The following is a 21,720-nucleotide window of genomic DNA, read 5'->3' on the forward strand; positions in this document are numbered from 1 at the left end:
GCAAACCCGCCTTGGACAGGCCTTCAAGGTCTTTTTTCCTCCTGTCTGCTTACATTCAAGTGCTGGCAGCGCTGGTCCCTTGGTGCCTGGCCTGTCCTCTTCAGATTCAACCTGCAGGACTACTAAGGGAGCCAGTCCAAGGGAAGGGAAGCAGCCTCAGTGCTGATCGAAATCACGGGGCGCAGGCAAGGCAGCACACAGGCCTGGGGTGCCACCTTGTCTGCGCCCAGGCTCTCCTATGGCAATGCAGCTCTCTCTCCCTCCGATTGCCATGCGATCACTGGGCGCAGGCCAGCCGGCCCCCCTGGCCCCCAGGGTTCTGGCGGTGCCGCCTGGCCTGCCCCTGGCTCTCTCTCCCTCCAATCGCCATGGCGATCACCGGGAAGCAGGCCAGCCTGGGCTCTCTGCCTCCGATGCCATGGCGTTCATGGGGAAGCAAGCCAGCCGGCATCCCTGGCCTGGGGAGGTCCGGGGGTGCCGGCTGGCCTGGCCGGGGCTCTCTCTGCCCCCAATCCACAATGCAATCAGGGATCACCACCGCCTTTGCCCGCCCCCCACCTCTTGCCTGCTGCCTGGGTTTCCGATCTGCCTCCCAGCATTGTGGCTACGTATGCAAATTAACCGCCATCTTTGTTGGCAGCTAATTTGCATATCGCCCTGATTAGCCAATGGGAAGGGTAGCGGTCGTACGCTAATTACCATGTTTCTCTTTTATTAGATAGGATATTATACTAAGTTATTTCCCCCATTTTCTAAAAAGAAAAATGATGTATATATATCCTGTTGAGATTCAAAATCCTCTCTATGCTTGTCGCTTCCTGCTCGGGGCGCCCCACACTGGGGATCGAGCCTGAAACCTGGGCATGTGCCCTGACCAGGAATCCTGGTTCACAGTTTGACGCTAGACTGAGCCATGCCAGCTAGGCAGTTTTCTTTATTTTTTTTTTAATGGGAGGCTAGCTTAGCTAGGGTAAAGATTACTTGCATAACCGGCTTTAGCTGCTGTTCCAAATTGGGCAACGTTATTGGCTGCAGTGATTGTACCCCTGGATTTGGGTACGATTTAAATAGAAGATTACTTGTCTTTGTATGTATGCAAACTGTTTTTCATCAGCTTTGAATCTGTAGTTTGTAAAGTTGGCAGGAGACTGGCAGGTAGGATGCCTGAGGGGTTTGAGGGTGGGCGAAAAATAATAAAAAACAAAACGCACACAAGAATCCCATAAGCCTCTAGAATTCAGTGGTTCTCAACCTGTGGGTTGCAACCCCTTTGGGGGTCGAACGACCCTTTCACAGGGGTCGCCTAAGACCATTGGAAAACACATATATATTTACATATTGTTTTTGTGATTAATCACTATGCTTTAATTATGTTCAATTTGTAACAATGAAATTGGGGGTCACCACAACATGAGGAACTGTATTAAAGGGTCGCAGCATTAGGAAGGTTGAGAACCACTGCTCTAGATTTACCAGTACAAGGGAAGAACTTGCTAAAAGACACTGTGGGGATGCATTTAGCACTATGGGAGAAATATGGGGCAAACAAAACATTTCAAGACAAAAAAGATGGTAGAACTTATATTTTAGAAAAGACTTAAGAAACATATCAGCCAATTGTGTGTATGTGGACCTCCCATAGGATCCTATTCAAATAAACAAACTGCAAAAAAACAACTATATCTGACAGTTGGGAAGATATCTTTATGAATTGGATATTTGAGGCTATTAATAGATTATTTTTATTTTAATTTTTTAAAATATATTTTTTACTGATTTCAGAGAAGAAGGGTGAGGGAGAGCGAGATAGAAACATCAATGATGAGAGAGAATCATTGATTGGCTGCCTCCTGCACACCCCTCTTCCCCCCACCCCACTGGGGATCAAGCCTGCAACCTGAGCATGTGCCCTTGACCGGAGTCGAACCTGGGACCCTTCAGTCTACAGGCTGACACCTACCCACTAAGCCAAACCGGCTAGGGCAATATTAATAGATGATTAATAGGGATAGTCTTCCTCATCTTTTAGAGATTTGGAAATACTTATAGATCAGATGTTATGTCTAGGATTTTCTTCAGAATAATTTGAGGGCCATAAAGGAAACAACTTCGACCATATATGGATAACTGTTGAAGTGCATTGGGTAAGTTTCATTATACTAGTCTTTTGCTTTTGTATGTTTGATAATTTCCGTGAAAGGAAGTTAACAAAAATGACAACAAACCACGCTAAAGAGTTGCTGAACATGATAGTGAAACCTCTCCTCTCTTTAATTTGCTGTAATGTAACCTCTCTATTCCTTTTTTTTCCAGTGCTGTTGAGTATGTCATAATGACTGGATGGACTTGCTTGGGAATTCGCTCCAAATGATATCACTTAAAACAACACATTTTTTTTCCCAGTTTTTTTTTCTAAGATAAAAACATTAATGATGATAGAGAGTCATTGATTGGCTGCCTCCTGCACGCCCCTTATTGGGGATCGAACCCACAATCCGGACATGTGCCCTGACCAAAATTGAACTGTGACCTCCTGGTTCATGGGTTGACAATCAACCACTGAGCCACACTGGCAGGGCCATTTTATTCACTTTTAAACAGACTAAGGAGAATTGTTCCATGACCTCAGGAACTCTGTAGAAAATGGGAAATAATGGAACTATATCATAAAGACTGTAAATTCACCTAATTTTGAATAGCTGGAAAGCTGTGTAGCATTGTGTCTCGTAAAGGGAATTAAATCACCAGATGTGTTAATCACATTATGAAGAACAAAATGTGTTAGCAGGTTAAACTCCGAATTTTCAAAAATAATTAGCTAAGTAAGTATTGTTTTAAGGTCATGTGCTGGTCAAACAAAACTTGCAAAACAGAAGGTTGAAAAGTTAGTTTCCTCTGCTATTTTCCACGTCTCACTGTTTATATATTTTTTGTATATCACTCTAGAAAATTTCTAAACATACAATTTTATTCTTTTTTAAACATAAAATAGGATCCACTTTTCTAAACCCTGGGCTTTTTTTTTTTTTAAAGTGTAATTTGTCAGTAAACAAGTATTTCTGCATTGGTTAGAATCTCCTCAGAATAGTTATAGATGGGGCAGAAAAAAATAAAGCTATCATTCTAACTTTTAAAAATGAAGCAATTTATTGATTTCAGAGAGGAAGGGGGAGGGAGAGAGAGAGATAGAAACATCAATGATGAGAGAGAATCATTGATTGGCTGCCTCCTACAGACCCCACCCTGCGGATCGAGCCTACAAACCAGGCATGTGCCCTTGACCAGAATTGAACCTGGGACCCTTCAGTCTGCAGGCTGATGCTCTATCCACGGAGCCAAGCCAAATAGGGCTGACTTATATTTTTTAAAATAGAAAATGAAATAGAGATCAATTAAATTCAGTAGGTGTGTAAGGAAGAAAGATGTTAAAGTGAGTAGGAGTGGCCAGAAATGGTGTTGGTGATGAGATGGAACATGCACTAGGCTTTATAAGGGGGTGTGATTTGGATAGATGGACCAGAGGGGATGGTGGTAGTGAAGAGCTTGAGCAAAGCTACAGGCAGGAATTAATCTTTCCATACAACAGAATGGCCTAGCATGGAGACCACATGGATGGGCTGGCCCCGTGTGGAGATTACATGGATGGGTTTGCACGTTATATTCTTCTTAACCCTTATCTTGGTAAAAAAGAGAATTGCTTTCTAATATTTCTCTCTTTCTTTGTTTCTGTTTTAGGAAAACTATGAACAGATGAAAGCACTAGTAAATGAACTCCATGAACGAGCACAGAAAATAAGACTAGGTACTTACTTTTTAAAAAAATTTTTTTTTATTGATTTTAGCGAGAGAGGAAGGGAGAGGGAGGGAGGGAGGGAGGGAAAGAGAGAGAGAGATAAACATCGATGTTTGAGAGAACCACTGATTGGTTGCCTCCCACACACACCTGACTGGGGATTGAACCCGCAACCCAGTGCCCCGACTGGGAATCTAACTGGGGACCCTCAGGTACATGGGACGCTCAGCCATCTGAGCCACACCAGCCAGGGCGTAAACACTTATTTATTCTTCAGCTTATGCTGTTGTTAACCTAAATATAAAAGGCCAAAGTAAGAGGCAATAAGTATTTTTTTGAGATCCAAAAGAATAGCTATTCTGGAAGCACTGATTCAGGCCAAAATCCAAATAGTGTTCCAATTAGGAGGTGAAGACAAGGGTATTTAGCTTTCTTAAATAGCTGAACATTTCATTAGACAAAGAGTATATTAAGTCCTGGCTGGGTGGCTTGGTTGGTTGGAGCATTGTCCCATACACCAAAAAGGTTTCGGGTTCGATTCCCAGTCGGAGCATATTCTTAGGCTTTGGGTTCAGTCCTGGTCATGGTGTGTACCAGAGGCAACTGATCAATATTTCTCTCTCACATCTTTGTTTTCTCTCTCTTTCCCCCTCTCCCTTTCCTCTCTCTCCAAAATCAATAAAACAAACTTACCCTCTGGTGAGGATTAAAAAAAAAAGAGTACGTTAAGATGAAATTCTTGGGCAACAGTGCAAATAAACACATTAAAGTACAGTTTGATCCTTCTGATCTATTGCCTTGGTTTGCTGAAAGTGTGTTATTGACATTCCCATGACCTGGAGCCCAGCAGCCCTCAGGCTGGGTGAGGTTTGGAGCGCCTCTCACCTCAAGCAGCCTCAGCAGACTCTTCAATAATTGTAATTGTCTTTGTCTGGAACAACATTAGGAAACACCAAAGACATCTCTGAGTTAAGATACTAACAAAAGGGGACTTCGTAATTGCAAAAGGAAGGCGTGCAACTCTCTCCTATTTGGAGCAGCCTCAAAAGTCTATGCATCATTAGATAAGTGTTGCTCTGCTAGCATGGAAATCATTTCTAAAATAGTGCTGTTTACCTGGTACAAATGAAGGTAGGGATTTTTCAAATTTCATGTGGCACAGTGCTAGGTATTTGTAGTAGGTATTTAATGAATGTGGTTGAGATGAGGCCATGTTTCCAATGCCCAAGTTTCAGAGAAAGTACTGTTTTATTTAAGTAATTGCTAGTGAATTCTGTAAATGTATAATATGGATAGCTTGATTTTGGTTTATTTTTTATTTTTTAAATTAAAAATTTCAATTACAGTTGGCATTCAATATTAGTTTTAGGTGTACAGCATAGTGGTTAGACATTTATATAACTTACAAAGTGGTCTGCATAATAAATCTGGTACCCATCTGACACCATATCCTATATAATAAAAGGCTAATATGCAAATCAACCAAATGGCGGAACGACTGGTTGCTATGACACACACTGACCACCAGGGGGCAAATGCTCAACACAGGAGCTGCCGAGCTGCAGTGACTTGGCAATTGTGGTTCTCGGGTGACTCACCCGGAAACAGAGAAGAGGGAGCCTGATTCTAGGGTGTGTCACCCTAGAACTACCCTCTTGCAATGCGGGACCCCTCAGGGGATGTCGGAGAGTCAGTTTTGGCCTGATCCCTGCAGACCAGGCAGAGGGACCTCACCAGTGCACGAATCTGTGCACGGGGCCTCTAGTATAGCTATAATTGTGGTTCTCGGGTGACTCACCCGGAAACAGAGAAGAGGGAGCCTGATTCTAGGGTGTGTCACCCTAGAACTACCCTCTTGCAATGCGGGACCCCTCAGGGGATGTCGGAGAGTCAGTTTTGGCCTGATCCCTGCAGACCAGGCAGAGGGACCTCACCAGTGCACGAATCTGTGCACGGGGCCTCTAGTATAGCTATAATCAAACTAGAGGCCCAGTGCATGAAATTCATGCATGGGTGGGGTCCCTAAGCCTGGCCACTGATGAGGGCCTATTGGGGCCGTCTCGTCCAGTCCATATTGGGGCTGGGCCAGCCTGGGGGGGAGGGACAAGGGGAGGTTGGCTGTGGGAGCACACTGACCACCAGGGGGCAGCTCCTGCATTGAGCTCTCTGGTGGTCAGTGTGCGTCATGTTGACTGGTCGTTCGGTCCTAACGGTCGCTTAGGCTTTTATATATATAGATAATATTGTAATAGGGATAGACATTAAAAACAAACAAACAAATGCCTGTTTATTTACTTTAGAAAACTGTCAGTTTGTAAGTTGAATGAATGATTGAAAAATACACCTTTTCTCACAGTATATGTTGAACTTTTAAAAGCTCTATATTGTGGACTAAGTGTTAAATATTTTTCTGGCATTAAGTTGTATGGAGACCTTATTATTGCATGTCAGTCTAATCTAATTCTGTTTTTATTATAGGAGGTAGTGAGAAAGCCAAAGAACGCCACACATCGAGAGGAAAACTGTTAGCCAGAGAAAGAGTCGATGGCCTTCTGGACCCAGGGTTGGTATATACCCAAGTGCCAACTGAGTGCTTTCTATTCCATGGGACTTTCTTAGACACCCTTGTAAATAGATTATTTTAAATTCTGGTTCTTATTGTAAGATTCAACAACAAATGTTTATCGAGAGGCTACTATTCTAGGTGCTACTGATATGTTAGTGAACAAAATAGACAAAGATCCTTGCCCACCTGGAGTTTACATTGCAGCAGGAGGAGTGAAAATAAATGATAAATGTCATAGTTTTATATTTTGTTAGAAGGTGGTAACTGCCACGGTAGGAAGGAAAGCTACACTAGAGAAAGGGAGAAGATGAAGGTCGAGTTGCAGTTTTACTGTAAATGAGGTGGTTAGGATAGGTCTCATTGAGAAGGTGGCATTTGAACAAAGATTTGAAAGAGTGAAGAGAGAGAACCCTAAACATATCTGGGGAAAGAGGGTTGCAGACAGAGAAGCAATGGCCAGTGCAGAGACCCTGAGGTGGGAATGTGCTGGATGTTCTGATCTCCAGGAGCCAGGAGACCAGTGATTGGGGTGGAGGGAGATGTGCTAGATGTTCTGATCTGCTCCAGGAGCCAGGAGACCAGTGATTGGGGTGGAGGGAGAGTAGTAGAAATGGAGTCCAATTCCGTAAGACCTTGTGGCTAGGATAAGAATTTCAGCTCTTACCTTGAGAGAAATGGGAAGTTTTTGTGGGGTTTTGAATGGGGAACTATTATGATCTATTTAACTTATGTTTGAAAAGAGTTATTCTGGCTGCTGTGTTGTGAGTGCCTGTGGGCAGCAAGGGTGGGAGCACCGAGACCAGTTCGAGAGCGATTGCAGTGATTCAAGAGAGACAGGATGGTGACTTGGACTAGGGTACTGGTAGTGGGGATGATGAGAATGTTAGTGTCTGGGTTTGTTGTCAAGACAAAGCTAACCCAACAGCGTTTCCTGAAGGATTGGATTAGGTGGATGTGGAATTGGAGAGAAGGAAATAAAGACTCCCAAAGCATATTTTGTGACATGCGCGCGCGCGTGTGCACACACACACACACACTCTCTCTGGAGACAACACTGCTAATACCTAGCATATATCCATCTAGAGCAGTGGTTCTCAACCTTCCTAATGCTGCGACCCTTTAATACAGTTCCTCATGTTGTAGTGACCCCCAATTTCATTGTTACAAATTGAACATAATTAAAGCATAGTGATTAATCACAAAAACAATATGTAATTATATATGTGTTTTCCGATGGTCTTAGGCGACCCCTGTGAAAGGGTCGTTCGACCTCCAAAGGGGTCGCGACCCACAGGTTGAGAACCGCTGATCTAGACCGTTTTCAAAAATATGTGTATTAGACATAATTTTTTAAAGAAAGAATGGAATCCTACAAAATGTGGGTTTTCTAACTCCCTTTCCCTACCCCTCACTTACTATATCTTAAACATTTAAGTAAGAGCTAGAATAAAACAGTGGTTAAAAACAAATAAACAAAAACTGTGGTCCCAGATTGGTTATTAAAACCCAGCTCTGCCACTTACTAGTGACTTAGACAAGTGACTTAATCTCTGTTTCAGTTTCCTCATCAGTTAATGGGATTATAAGGATCCACCTGAGAAGGTAGTTCTTAGGAGTAAATGAGTGAGGTTTCTGAAAGTCCTAGAAGACAGCCTGGCACGTAGTCAGTACTACATATGTTTTAGGTGCTATGCTCTTTCTATAATAATAAACACATTTGTAAACATCTTTTAAAATAAGTGCCTAGTGTTCTATTGTATGGCTATACCATATAAACCCCCAAAATTTTCACACTAGATTTTGTTTTAAATATTCTTTTTGTAGATTTTTATATATAATTTGCATATTTGAAACATTGGATCATTAAAGAAAAAAATCTTTCCCCCCCCATGTGTAACTCTTTAAATATGCTTTTTAAAAAAATGACATTAATTCAAGGAACATCCTTTCTTCCTCTCAGGTCTCCATTTCTGGAATTATCCCAGTTTGCAGGTTACCAGTTATATGATAATGAGGAGGTCCCTGCAGGTGGCATCATTACAGGCATTGGGAGAGTATCAGGGTGAGTATTCTACTTACACTCAACATCAAGGGTCAGGAACATTAACCAGGCATGGGCATCCAGCACTCACAGCTTTGCATATTAGCATGCAAGTTTTATGCTATTGATATTATTTAGGACTGAGGCTTCCTATGCAGATTCATTTATAGAGCTTTAGAGACAAAAATTAAAGGGGGTAAATCTTAGCTTATAGAATAGAAACCAGGAATGTCTTCAGCCAGCTCTGCAACAATGGTGAATGGCTATAGCTGCACCTTCCCTGAAGGCACAGGGCTCTGATGAGAAGGTGGAGGAACACATACCAATAACCGGCATCTGAATCAAATGTACTTGTATTGGGCTCAGAATCCAGTTGCCTGAGGTCAAAGCAGAGCTTTGCCAGTGGCTTGATCTTGGGCAAGTTATTTACTCTCTAATCCCCGTTGTGTGGTTTCCCAGGCTCCACAGGTGATCTCTTCACATCCACTGTTTAGAGGAGTAGCTCTCCAAGTGTGGCCTCAGCATCACCTAAGAACTTTGTAGGAAATGTAGATTATCAGGTTTCTCAAGAGGTACTAAATCTAATCTGGGGGAGGGGCCCTGCAGTCACTGTTCTCAAATGTTAGCATTTGAGAACCACTGTGGACTTAGGTGATCTAGTTGCTAGATGTTACATATATTTGTATATGTTTATGTATAATCTCACATTTTCTGCAAAGTTACCATGCCAAGCACTATAGTAAACACTTCCCACTGATGAGTTGTTTCAATCTTTACCATAGCTCTGTGAGAATGGGTATTATTATTGTCATAACTATTCTGCAAATAAGGAAACTGGGGTTTAGAGAGTAAATAACTTGCCCAAGCCACTGGCAAAGCTCACCTGTGACCTCAGGCAATTGGATTCTAAGTAGTTTCCTTAGCCTGCCATCTGTGTTCACCAGCCAGGTCCTTGTGTTATTAATGGGCTGAGGTACCCAACAAACTGGTTTTGGTGAGAAAGGGTATTATAGGTGACTCTTTGTAGTATACACTAGAGGCCCGATGCACAAAATTTGTGCAAGAGTAGGCCTTCCTTCCTCTCGCTGCTAGCACCAGCTTCCCTCTGGCACCCGGGACCCAGGCTTCCCTTGCAGCCCCGGTTTCGTCTGGAAGGTCGTCCGGAAGGACGTCTGGTCTAATTAGCATATTACACTTTTATTATTATAAAACACTAGAGGCCCGGTGCACAAAAATTTGTGCACTCGGGGGGGAAGGGGGGGGGCCCTCAGCCCGGCCTGTGCCCTCTCGCAGTCTGGGACCCCTCAGGGGCAAGTTATTTACTCTCTAATCCCCGTTGTGTGGTTTCCCAGGCTCCACAGGTGATCTCTTCAGATCTAGGTGATCTCTTTACATCCACTGTTTAGAGGAGTAGCTCTCCAAGTGTGGTCCTCAGGTAGCATCAGCATCACCTAAGAACTTTGTAGGAAATGTAGATTATCAGGTTTCTCAAGAGGTACTAAATCTAATCTGGGGGAGGGGCCCTGCAGTCACTGTTCTCAAATGTTAGCATTTGAGAACCACTGTGGACTTAGGTGATCTAGTTGCTAGATGTTACATATATTTGTATATGTTTATGTATAATCTCACATTTTCTGCAAAGTTACCATGCCAAGCACTATAGTAAACACTTCCCACTGATGAGTTGTTTCAACCTTTACCATAGCTCTGTGAGAATGGGTATTATTATTGTCATAACTATTCTGCAAATAAGGAAACTGGGGTTTAGAGAGTAAATAACTTGCCCAAGCCACTGGCAAAGCTCACCTGTGACCTCAGGCAATTGGATTCTAAGTAGTTTCCTTAGCCTGCCATCTGTGTTCACCAGCCAGGTCCTTGTGTTATTAATGAGCTGAGGTACCCAACAAACTGCTTTTGGTGAGAAAGGGTATTGTAGGTGACTCTTTGTAGTATACACTATACACTAGAGGCCCGATGCACAAAATTTGTGCAAGAGTAGGCCTTCCTTCCTCTCGCTGCTAGCACCAGCTTCCCTCTGGCACCCGGGACCCAGGCTTCCCTTGCAGCCCCGGTTTCGTCTGGAAGGTCGTCCGGAAGGACGTCTGGTCTAATTAGCATATTACACTTTTATTATTATAAAACATGCTGTTTTAAAGATTGCATCTGTTGTTTCTTTAAGTAAGATGAATGTTATATTTTAAACTTTTTAGTTTTATAGAAAAGCATATGGCAGTAATGTTGAAAACATGACCTTTGAAAACATGAAAAATAAATAAATATTGATGGGTCAGTTTTTATTTTTGCAAATTACTTTCCTAAAAGGAAATTTGAAGGTTAATTATGAGGGATTTTCTCACTATTGAGACTTGGATTTTTTGGTGGGTGGGTGGGGCTAATATGCAAATTGTCCCCTCGACTGGGAGTTCCATTGGGAATTCAACCAAGAGTTCGACTGGGGGCGGGGCCGGCCCACCAACCGCCCGCAGCCCCTCCCCCCAGTTGGCTCTGCCCAATTTGCCCCGATTGGGGCGGGCCAGAACCCACCCATGCATGAATTCATGCACTGGGCCTCCAGTTATTATTATAATTATCTTTTTAGGACCCTTTCATTCAAATAACCATTATGAAATGTTGCTTAGGTTGTTAGTTTTTCACTACTAATATAAGACTGATGACTCTTGTTTGTTTGTTTTTTAATATATTTATTGATTTTTTACAGAGAGGAAGGGAGAGGGATAGAGAGTTAGAAACACTGATGAGAGAGAAACATCGATCAGCTGACTCCTGCACACTCCCTACTGGGGATATACCCACAACCAAGGTACATGCCCTTGACGGGAATCGAACCTGGGACCCTTGAGTCCGCAGGCCGACACTCTATCCACTGAGCCAAACCGGTTAGGGCTGATGACTCTTGTTAAAAGTGATCATTTTCCATTATATAAATGAATATGTGAACTGTGACTAAAGCTTGCTTTTATATCTTTAGATTGTCTACTAATGACTGTCCTTGGTCGTAGGTAGTAGAAGTTGAAGATGGCATAGGAGTATCTTGGAATGTTTTGTAATTGTCCTTTAATTGTGAATAAATAAATCTCTCATATTCTCTTTCCAATGAAATTTCTGCCTTTCAGAGTAGAATGCATGATTGTTGCCAATGATGCTACTGTTAAAGGTGGTACCTACTACCCAGTGACTGTAAAAAAACATTTACGGGCACAAGAAATTGCACTGCAAAACAGGCTCCCCTGCATCTACTTGGGCAAGTAACTATTTTTAGCTGGTAAAATATTTTACTGTTTATATGACATTATCAATGAGTGTTTTAAAAAACTATTGGTTTCTCCCACAATTACAAAAGAAATGCATGTTTTGGCTGGGAACTCTGGGAGAAAATGTAAATAAGAACTACCCATAATAACATCACTGAGGAATAACCTCTGATAGTATTTTGGTTTATGCCAATTTTTTCTCTTAATGTGTGTGCTTCTTTTCCTTCTATACTAGTATATTTTGTTTTTCTGTTAACCCTAATGGGTTCAAACTATGAAAAAATAATAGCTAATATATTTTGATCTCTTGAGTGTGAATTACTATGTTAAATGCTTGAGTATGTATATAGTTTTTTTAAAAAAATTATTGATTCTAATCCTGGCCAGTGTGGCTTAGTTGGCTGGGTGTCGTCCTGTGCACCATAAGGTTGCTGGTTTGATTCCTGGTCAGGGCACATGCCTGGATTGCAGGCTTGATCCCCGGTTTGGGGTGTACAGGAGGCAGCCAATCGTTGTTTCTCTCTCACATCTATGTTTCTCTCTCTCTCCCCCCGTCTTCTTCTCTCTTTAAAAAAATCAATAAACTATTTAAAAATTTTATTGATTTGAGAGAGAGAGAAACATTGTTTTTTTGGTGCTACTTATTTATGCATTCATTGGTTGATTCTTGTATGTTCCCTGATTGGGGATTGAACCCACAAGGCATATCAGGACAATGCTTCAACCAATTGAGCTACCCAGCCAGGGCCTTGTATATATATAACTTGAGCAGATAAAATTTAAAGAAATTTAATTTTAATTTTTTTATAATTTATTTTTATTTTTCAATTACAGTCAACAAACAATATTATATATTAGTTTTAGGTCTACAACATAGTGATTCAACATTTATATGCCTTATGAAATGATCACCCGATTAAATCTAGTAAGGAAATTTAATTTTCAATGAAAGTACATTTATATTTAAAATTAAAATACATTTAAATCTATGGATATTTCAAAAAGAACATAAAAGCAAGGCAGTATAAAATTGCTACTTTCTGGATATTGGTTTAGTGTTGTAAAATGCCAAGATATATTGTTTATTTATGTGAGTATTTGAACAGATACTGATGTGGATATTTTTTTTCTGGGAAGGAGAATTTGCCTGATGTATATACTTTGTATATATATAACACAGCAAATGAGGTCCTATTGCTTGCAGGTGCTCTGCCAAACACTCTAGGGCAGTGATGGCGAACCTTTTGAGCTCGGCGTGTCAGCATTTTGAAAAACCCTAACTTAACTCTGGTGCCGTGTCACATATAGAAATTTTTTAATATTTGCAACCATAGTAAAACAAAGATTTATATTTTTTATATTTATTTTATATATTTAAATGCCATTAACAAAGAAAAATCAACCAAAAAAATGAGTTCGCATGTCACCTCTGACACACATGTCATAGGTTCGCCATCACTGCTCTAGGGGGTCCAGTGAAGAGTATTATGTTGTCCTTGTCTTCAGCTCACTTGTAATGATTGGAAATAAGATATAATGTATCAAATAATAATAAAATACTTTTTTATAGTTGTAGGCAAGATTAATAGGTATGGGGCTAACTAACTTTTTGTGGTTCTACTATGTGCACTCACAGTATGTGTTGAACTAAGTATTTCACACATTATTTCATGCCATCCCAATAAGAACTCTGAGGGATAGTTACTGTTACCTTCATTTTACAGGTGAGGGAACTGAGGCATAGAATGAGTAGGAAGTACACCTGTGATCACAAAGCTATGAAGTTACCAAGCTGTTTTGAACTCAGCTAATATTCTTATCCACCACTCTAATCTGCAGTGAAAACAGTACTAGAAGGTGCAATATATGATAAATTGTCACAACTTCTTTAGGTGGTTTTTGTATTAGTTAAAAAGAGGGAAAGACAGTTTCTTAGCTGAACTGGTTAAGCATTTACAGTGTTTGTGGGGCTTTAGCTGGTCCTCAAAGGAGAGAGCACACTACACATTTCAAGTGGAATTTGGCACAGGGTAGGAGAGCCTAATGGATTTGAGGAAAACAGTGAATCCTTTTGGCTGCATTGGGGGGTTGGAGAAAGATGCTGTAGAATATTTTAAAAAGACATTTGTGAATGTGATTAAGAAATGATACTGTCATTGATACTAATGTTCCTGTGTGGAGCACATTTTGCTCATAGAGATGTACTTATTTCTTTCATTTCCCTTTTCTTCAGTTGATTCAGGAGGTGCAAACTTACCTCGACAAGCAGAAATATTTCCAGATCGAAATCACTTTGGCCGCATATTCTATAACCAGGCAATTATGTCTTCTAAAAATATCACACAGGTAATTTCTCATTAATGAGACGTGTTGCTTTTTGCTCTAAATGACTGCTAACTAGGCACTCTGAGATGACTTAAAACTAGTGAATTCAGAATTTAGTCTTTTTCTACAGAAAGTACCTTAAGGTTACCTTCAGTCAGATTCTCCTGTTAATTATGGGAAAATACTATTATTGTAATAAAGTTTTTAAAAAGAATGGGCACTGAGTAATTTTTTTTAGAGCTATACTCTGGAGAAACTAGTGTATGTATGAGGAGACATGTGTAAGAAAGTTTATTGTAGCATTGTTTGTTATAGCAAAAGTTGAAGAGCAATGTAAATGATCATTAATAGAAGATTAATAACACAAATTTTAGCTGTTAAAGTGAATGAACTAGAATTTCATGCATCAACATAAATAAGTCTCAAAAACATTTTTAATAAAAAATAGTGGACTACATATACAGCCAATTGCTATATGTGTAAAGCTTAAATACATCAAATAATACTATTATTTATGTCTAAACACATATATGTGAATACTTGGCTTTGAATACACAGACTTGGCTTTGAAACAGTGGTCACCTTTGAAGTGGGAGGGAAGAAAAAGGGGTCAGGTAGAGGCTTTAATTATGTATGAAATATTTTATTTCTTTAAAAAAGAACCTGAATTAAATTTGGCCAAATGTCAAGAATTATTAAGACTTGGTATTAGGTGAAAGGATATTTATTTTATTATTCTGTAATCTTTTTGCATGTTTGAAATACTTCATTATACTGATGATACTCCTTTGTTTAGGTTTTATTGGATTTCTTAACTTTGTAGTATTTTTATTAATATTCTAATTAGTCTTCACTTGCAATTATATCTCTTCTTTTTTATTTTCTATCAATAGATTATGTTATTATTTATTATACTAGAGGCCCAGTACATGAGTTCATGCACAGGTGGGGTCCGGCTGGCCCACCCTGATGGGGGCCGATCGAGGCTGCGGTGGGGGGGGTGGGATAGGGTGTGGGAGGTTGACAGGCCAAGTCTGCCCCTGATTGGGGTGGGGGTGGGCCGATCGGGGATGGGTGGCTGGGGGGCAATCAGGCAGGGCTGGCCAGGGGAAAGGGGCCACAGGCACTTGAGGGGAGCCAATCGGGGTCCCGATCGGGGTGGGTGACCACTGCAGTGCACATCAGAGCAACCGGTCCTTCCGATCCTGCCGGTTGTTCTGCCATTTGGTCACTGGGTTTTTATATATAGAGATATTTTATTGTTATGTAGTAACCTTACCTATCTGTATGCTTTATTTATCAAAATATAAAATTCAGTTTTGCTCAGTTTTGCATAGATGGCTTTTCCATTATCTGGTATGAAAATCTTAATGGGATCTTTTGTTTTATAGGGGGAATTAGCCCATTTAACCTGGTATTATAACTTCTATAGCTTTACTAACCTTGCATTAACTAATGCAGCCCTAGTTTCCTAGGGCTGCTGTAACAAAGTACAACAAAGTGTGTGGCTTAAAAATAACAGGAATTTATTCTCTCAAGTTCTGTAGGCTGGAAGTCTGAAATCAAGGAGGCCGCAGGGTCATGCTCCCTAAACGGCTCTACGGAAAAATCTGTTCCTTGCCTCTTCAAGTTTCTGGTGGCTTGAGGCATTTCCTTGCCTTGAGGTTGCATGATCCAATCTCTGCATAGATCTTTCTCCCCAACCCCCAGCCCCCAATACAAGAGAAAGTTTATAAAGTCACAGAGGTAGAAAAAGTGAGCCAGCTGGACTGCATGGGCTCAGGAAGCAAGTTACAGAGGCAAAGGAAGGGCCCTTGGAGCTTGAAAAAGAGAGAGAGAGAAGTTCTTCACATGGCTTTCTTTTCTGTGTGTTTTCTTCTCTTCTCTGTCTTATAAGGACTCCTGTGATTGGATTTCAGGTCCACTTGGGTAATCCAGAATGATTTTATCTCAAGATCCTTAATTATATCTCCAAAGACTCTTTTTCCAAATAAAGTCACATTCCTAGGTTCTGGGATTTGGGTGTGGATATACCTTTTTGGGGGCCACTATTCAACCCTCTGCACACCTCTAGGCTTGACTGGGAAGGATTCAACCTCTAGCTCACACACATGGTTGATGGCAGGATTCAGTTCTTTGCAGGCCTCATTGTTTCTTGCCAGCTGTTGGCCAGAGCCCTTTCTAGGTTTCTTCCCACATGGGCTTCTCCATAGAATATCTTCCCATGTGTCAGCTGGCTGCAGCAGAGGGAGCAAGCAAGTGGACAAGAGAGAGAGTGCCAGCAAGATGGAAGACATAGCATCTCATAACTTGATCACAGAAGTGACACTTGACATTTGATAGGACAAGGACATCAGCAGATCCATTACACACTCAAGGGGACAAGGTTACAGAGGATGTGAATACCAAAGTCAAGAGTTTGGGGACCATTATTAGTTGGTGTCAGAGAAGTAGATTGTTGATTTCCTTGGTTTCAGAGGTACTGTGGAGAAAATGCATCTGAAGTGCTCTTAGGAATATGGTAAAATTCCCTAATGTAGATGTGCTAATAATTTGTCAGCTACTCACTTGTGAGACTTTTCTACTAAATTGGTAGATCTCCCCTTTCTCAGCCCCAGATGGCATGATGGCAGTCAGTTTCATTTCCCTCATTGTTTTTATTGTTTCTGTTATTATTATTTGGCAAACTAATTCCTCTGTCTTTGTCTCCTCTACCCACCTCTATACTTGCTGGCAGTACTGCTCTTTTCTCTCCTTTTGTTCTCTGGTTGTTTTAATGGAACCCTGTTGTGCCTGTTTAGATCTATGTGACTTACTTTTGAAAAGTGTCCTCTTTTTAGATTCTTACATCATTGTAACTGTTCTCTACTTCCTTGACTTTTTTTTAGTAATGAAATAGTTTGAATGGAATCTGGTGTTCCAGTACAAAGAACAGGCTGACTAAGTGAAATCGTGTCCCTTGCTCCTGATAGAACCTTGAAGAAAACGCCCATAAAATATTTCAGACATGCACAAAGTACAAAGGATAATTGAACGGAATACTCACCTATCCTCAATTCAGATATATGAAGTGTTAACGTTTTCTTATTATTGCCTTAGATTTTTAAAAAATATATATTTTATTGATTTTTTACAGAGAGGAAGGGAGAGGGATAGAGAGTCAGAAACATCGATGAGAGAGAAACATCGACCAGCTGCCTCCTGCACACCCCCCACTGGGGATGTGCCCGCAACCAAGGTACATGCCCTTGACCGGAATCGAACGTGGGACCCTTGAGTCCGCAGGCCGACGCTCTATTCACTGAGCCAAACCGGCTACGGCTGCCTTAGATTTTTAAAGAATTTATTTATTGCCCTAGCTGGTTTGGCTCAGTGTATAGAGCATCAGCCTGTGGACTGAAGGGTCCCGGGCTCGATTCCAGTCAAGGCACGTAGTCAAGGGCACATACCTCAGTTGCAGGCTCAACCCCCAGTGGGAGGCGTGCAGGAGGTAGCCGATCAATGATTCTCTTTCATCATTGATGTTTTTCTCTCTCCCTCTTCCTTCCTCTCTGAAATAAATCCTATATAATAAAAGCCTAATATGCAAATCAACTGAACAGTGAATGACTCTGGTCACTATGATGCACACTGACCACCAGGGGGCAGACGCTCAATGCAGGAGCTGCCTCCAGCCCACAGGCTGTCCCTAGGCCAGCCAAGGCAGATGCCAGCAGGGTCTCCCTGATCGCCCTGCCAGTCACCACACAGATTGGCCCTGATCACCAGCCAGGCCTAGGGACCCTACCCATGCACAGATTTTGTCCACCGGGCCTGTAGTAAAATAAATAAATAAATAAACTAACAAATAAACAAAAAACACACATACTGAACACTCCCCCCGCCCCCCCCCAAAAAAAGGAACTTACTTATTGATAATTCATTTACCCATTCAAAATACTGCATTGAAGCATGGATGGACCTGGAGAACATTATGCTAAGTGAAATAAGCCAGTCAGAGAAAAACAAGTACCATATAACTTCACTCATGTGGAATTTAATGAACAAATTGAACTACCAAGCAATAAAGATAGACTCATAGAGAGCAGGCAGACAGCTCTGGTGGGGAGGAGGGTGTGTGTGTGTGTGTGGGAGGTGGAGGGATTGAGCAAAAAAACCCAAAAACTTGTGGACATGCACAACAGTGTGGTGATGGCGGGGGAAATAGGGGTGGGTGGAGATGGAAGAGGGCATAGAGGTGATAATAGTGATGGGAAAAATAAGTAAATAAAAATCAAGTTTAAAAATAAAAACATATTGTATTGATGGACATGTTGGTTATTTGCATGTTTTCACTATTATGAACACTGCTACAATGAATGTTTTTTTGTAGACTCACAGGCATGAGTTTTTCTAGCCATAGATATTTTGGAAACAAACTGCTGGGTGATTGATAAGTAAAAACAATAAGTAATAAACATTGTTGTAATATGGTGACAGAAATATTACAGGCATTTTAAATAACATACATGAAATAGGGAATTATATCTTTTTGTGCCAGCCATTTAGATGAAAAATGTTGACTTGTGCTGCCTTCTATTTTTGGATTAATACTAGTGGGTTTTTTTCTTCTTCAGAACAGATATTGTATGACCATAAGGAAAACTGGTGGAATATTGGAATTGGTAGCAACATAGGATAATTAAAGAAAATATCTATTACGTACTTTTCTTATTTTTCTTTGTGATATTACTTATTTGTATCTAGGGGTAATTGCCAAACCATATTTATTGTTCATTGTGTCATACTAATATCTAAGAAAGAATATTTGTATTATGGAAAAATTTAAATACATACAAAAGAATAGTGCTGTGAACCAGACTGTATGCATCACCCAGCTTCTACACAATTGACTTTCTTTTGAACAAGATTTTCAACTGTGATGCTAACGTTAGTTTTATATTTAGAATGTATCGTATGTGGGGTAACACACAGTATTAACAACACTCATTATTTCAGTTTTCCTGTGAGGTAAGTGGCAATTGTTTAGAGAATTTATTAGTTTTAAAAATTATCCTATCATACAGTTTTGCCAATTTTTGGGTGGATTGTGAGTTCTCCATTAGTAGTTTAGGCTAATAGTCTATCTGGCCATTCTTTGATAGGGAGATTATCCATAAACTTTGTAAAAGTGTGACATAAGCCCTTCAAAATGCTTTGATACAAGGAAACTATTACAAATGTTTATAGGAATCTACTTTTATTTTTTTAAATATATTTTTATTGATTTCAGAGAGGAAGGGAGAGGGAGAGAGAGAGAGAAACATCAATGATGAGAGAGAATCATTGATTGGCTGCCTCGTGCATGCCCCCTACTGGGGATCGAGCCCCCAATTTGGGCATGTGCCCTGACCGGGAATAGAATCTTGATCTCCTTGTTGTTAGGTTGACACTCAACCACTGAGCAACCCTGGCTGGATGTAGAGGACTCCATTTTTAAAATGAAGTACAGGGACCAGCTAGTAGTATGCCCTGGTACTGCAACATTTATGGGACTATAGATCCAGAGACAGTATAATTCACTGTTTGGGCTGTACTTGATGAGTTTCATATATGCTTGGGTTCCAGATAGCAGTGGTCATGGGTTCCTGTACAGCAGGAGGTGCTTACGTGCCTGCAATGGCTGATGAAAACATCATTGTACGCAAGCAGGGTACCATTTTCTTGGCTGGACCACCCTTGGTAAGAACATAGTTTTGATTGGTTGAAGTAAAATATACATAGTATAACATTTTCCATTTCTACCATTTTCAGTATACAGTTCTATGGCATTAAGTATACAGTGGGGCCTTGACTTACGAGTGTCCCGACTAACGAGTTTTTCGATATACGAGCCGTCTCTTGGCCGATTTTTTGCTTTGCGTTGCGAGCTAAAATTTGGGTTACAAGCCAGCTTCAGATACCCCACCGCTAGTTGGTGCAGCGAACGTCACAGTGAACGCCACAACATCAGCCCAGCATCACGTGTCTCACTCGTTCACTTTTTGATTTGACATACGAGTAATTTGAATTACGAGCTCCGTCACGGAACGAATTAAACTCGTAAGTCAAGGCTCCACTGTATTCATTTTGTTGTGCAGCCATCACCACCATCCATCTCCAGAACTTCTCATCTTTTCCCTTCCAGCTATCTCTTCTTCCAGCCCAACCCTCAGTGCATACATGACCCCCAGGGGTGGGCAACCTCCATGCCAGATGGGGAGTAGGCAAGAGACTAGCCCTTAGCTCAGACCCCCACCCAGTCACCTGCTGGTAACATAATTCAGCACTGCCAGCCAGGATAGTGATGGTGCTGCCGTGCTCCACCCTGAGACACTAGGGCAGTGGTTCTCAAGCTGTGGGTTGCGACCCCTTTGGGGGTTGAACGACCCTTTCACAGGGGTCGCCTAAATACATCCTGCATATCAGATATTTACATTACGATTCATAACAGTAGCAAAATTACAGTTATGAAGTAGCAACGAAAATAATTTTATGGTTGGGGGTCACCACAACATGAAGAACTGTTTTAAAGGGTCGCGGCATTAGGAAGGTTGAGAACCACGGATTCATAACAGTAGCAAAATTACAGTTACGAAGTAGCCAAAGAAAATATTTTATGGTTGGGGGTCACCACAACATGAGGAACTGTATTAAAGGGTAGCGGCATTAGGAAGGTTGAGAACCACTGCACTAGGGGGTACATGCCAGGCCAGGCCCTCACTCGGGCAGATGTAGCAATCATTAGGAAGGGGGCAGGGCCCAGGCTCCAGTTAGCGGGAAAGCAGGGAGCCAAGAACCCATCCCAGAGAGGTGGTGGGAGGCAGACTGTCCAAGAACTGAAGCCCAAACTCCAACTCACACACTCCACTGTCATCTCAGACTTTACTTACAGAACATAAATTCAAAGATAAATTAGAATTCAGTGGAGTGGCCACCGAGCATTAAACTTCAAGCACAGGGCCCTTCTGAGAATGGGACCCTGTGCAGCCTCACTGGTCGCCTGCCTCTGATGCAGCATTGAGAACTGGATTATATAATCCTGGCTCTTCCTCCCCTCCCCTTTGGGCAGCTCCATTCCAACGATTTTCAGTAATGCAGTCATCACTCCACCATGTTGATGGCAGACATGACCGTAGACTTCAGAGTGATAGAGGATAGGTGGAGAGACAGGTAATTACTACACCGAGCAACAAAATGTCCCATTATATAAGTGAAATCCAAGAATATTAAATACCTAAAAGAGAAGAATGTCGACTAGAAAACCAAGATGGCGGCATAGGTAAACACCGGAAATTGCTGCCTTGCACAACCACTTCAAAAAAACAACTAAAAGACATAACGGACATCATCAAGAACCACAGGAAAGCTGGCCGAGTGGAAATTCTACAACTAGAAGGAAAGAGAAAAGCACACTGAGACTCAGAGGAGGTGCGGTGTGGAAGTAAAGTGCAGAGGTACGGAGGCGCATGCAGAAAGGGCTGGTAACTGAGGACGCAGCGCACGTGGAAAGGGCTGGAAACTGAGGACACGGTTGTCTTTTTCAATTAGAAGGGAGTCTCAAGCTCCTGACTGCTCTAAACTCCAGTTCTGGGCAAGTCTCTGGGGACCCAGACTCATACAGGAGAAACTGGACTGTCTGGCATTGGGCAGAACTCGAGGGCGGCTTTCTCTCAGAGGTACTTGCAGCGATTACCAGGACACT

At 41.5% G+C, this 21,720-nt stretch overlaps 1 protein-coding gene across 1 annotated transcript in view; it reads left to right on the forward strand.

The window, feature by feature from the left end:
- MCCC2 (methylcrotonoyl-CoA carboxylase 2 (beta)) overlaps nt 1-21,720 on the forward strand; it is a gene marked incomplete at its 5' end in the record, with an annotated part of 61,047 nt that overhangs the window by 6,017 nt on the left and 33,310 nt on the right. Inside the window, 6 exons of the mRNA XM_005858146.2 lie at nt 3,736-3,802; nt 6,272-6,356; nt 8,320-8,421; nt 11,535-11,662; nt 13,906-14,018; nt 19,605-19,718. Coding sequence (XP_005858208.1) covers nt 3,736-3,802; nt 6,272-6,356; nt 8,320-8,421; nt 11,535-11,662; nt 13,906-14,018; nt 19,605-19,718 — 609 coding nt within the window. The remainder of the gene's footprint in view (nt 1-3,735; nt 3,803-6,271; nt 6,357-8,319; nt 8,422-11,534; nt 11,663-13,905; nt 14,019-19,604; nt 19,719-21,720) is intronic.

Source organism: Myotis brandtii, unplaced genomic scaffold, assembly GCF_000412655.1.
Source record: "Myotis brandtii unplaced genomic scaffold, ASM41265v1 scaffold115, whole genome shotgun sequence".
Lineage (NCBI taxonomy): Eukaryota > Metazoa > Chordata > Mammalia > Chiroptera > Vespertilionidae > Myotis > Myotis brandtii.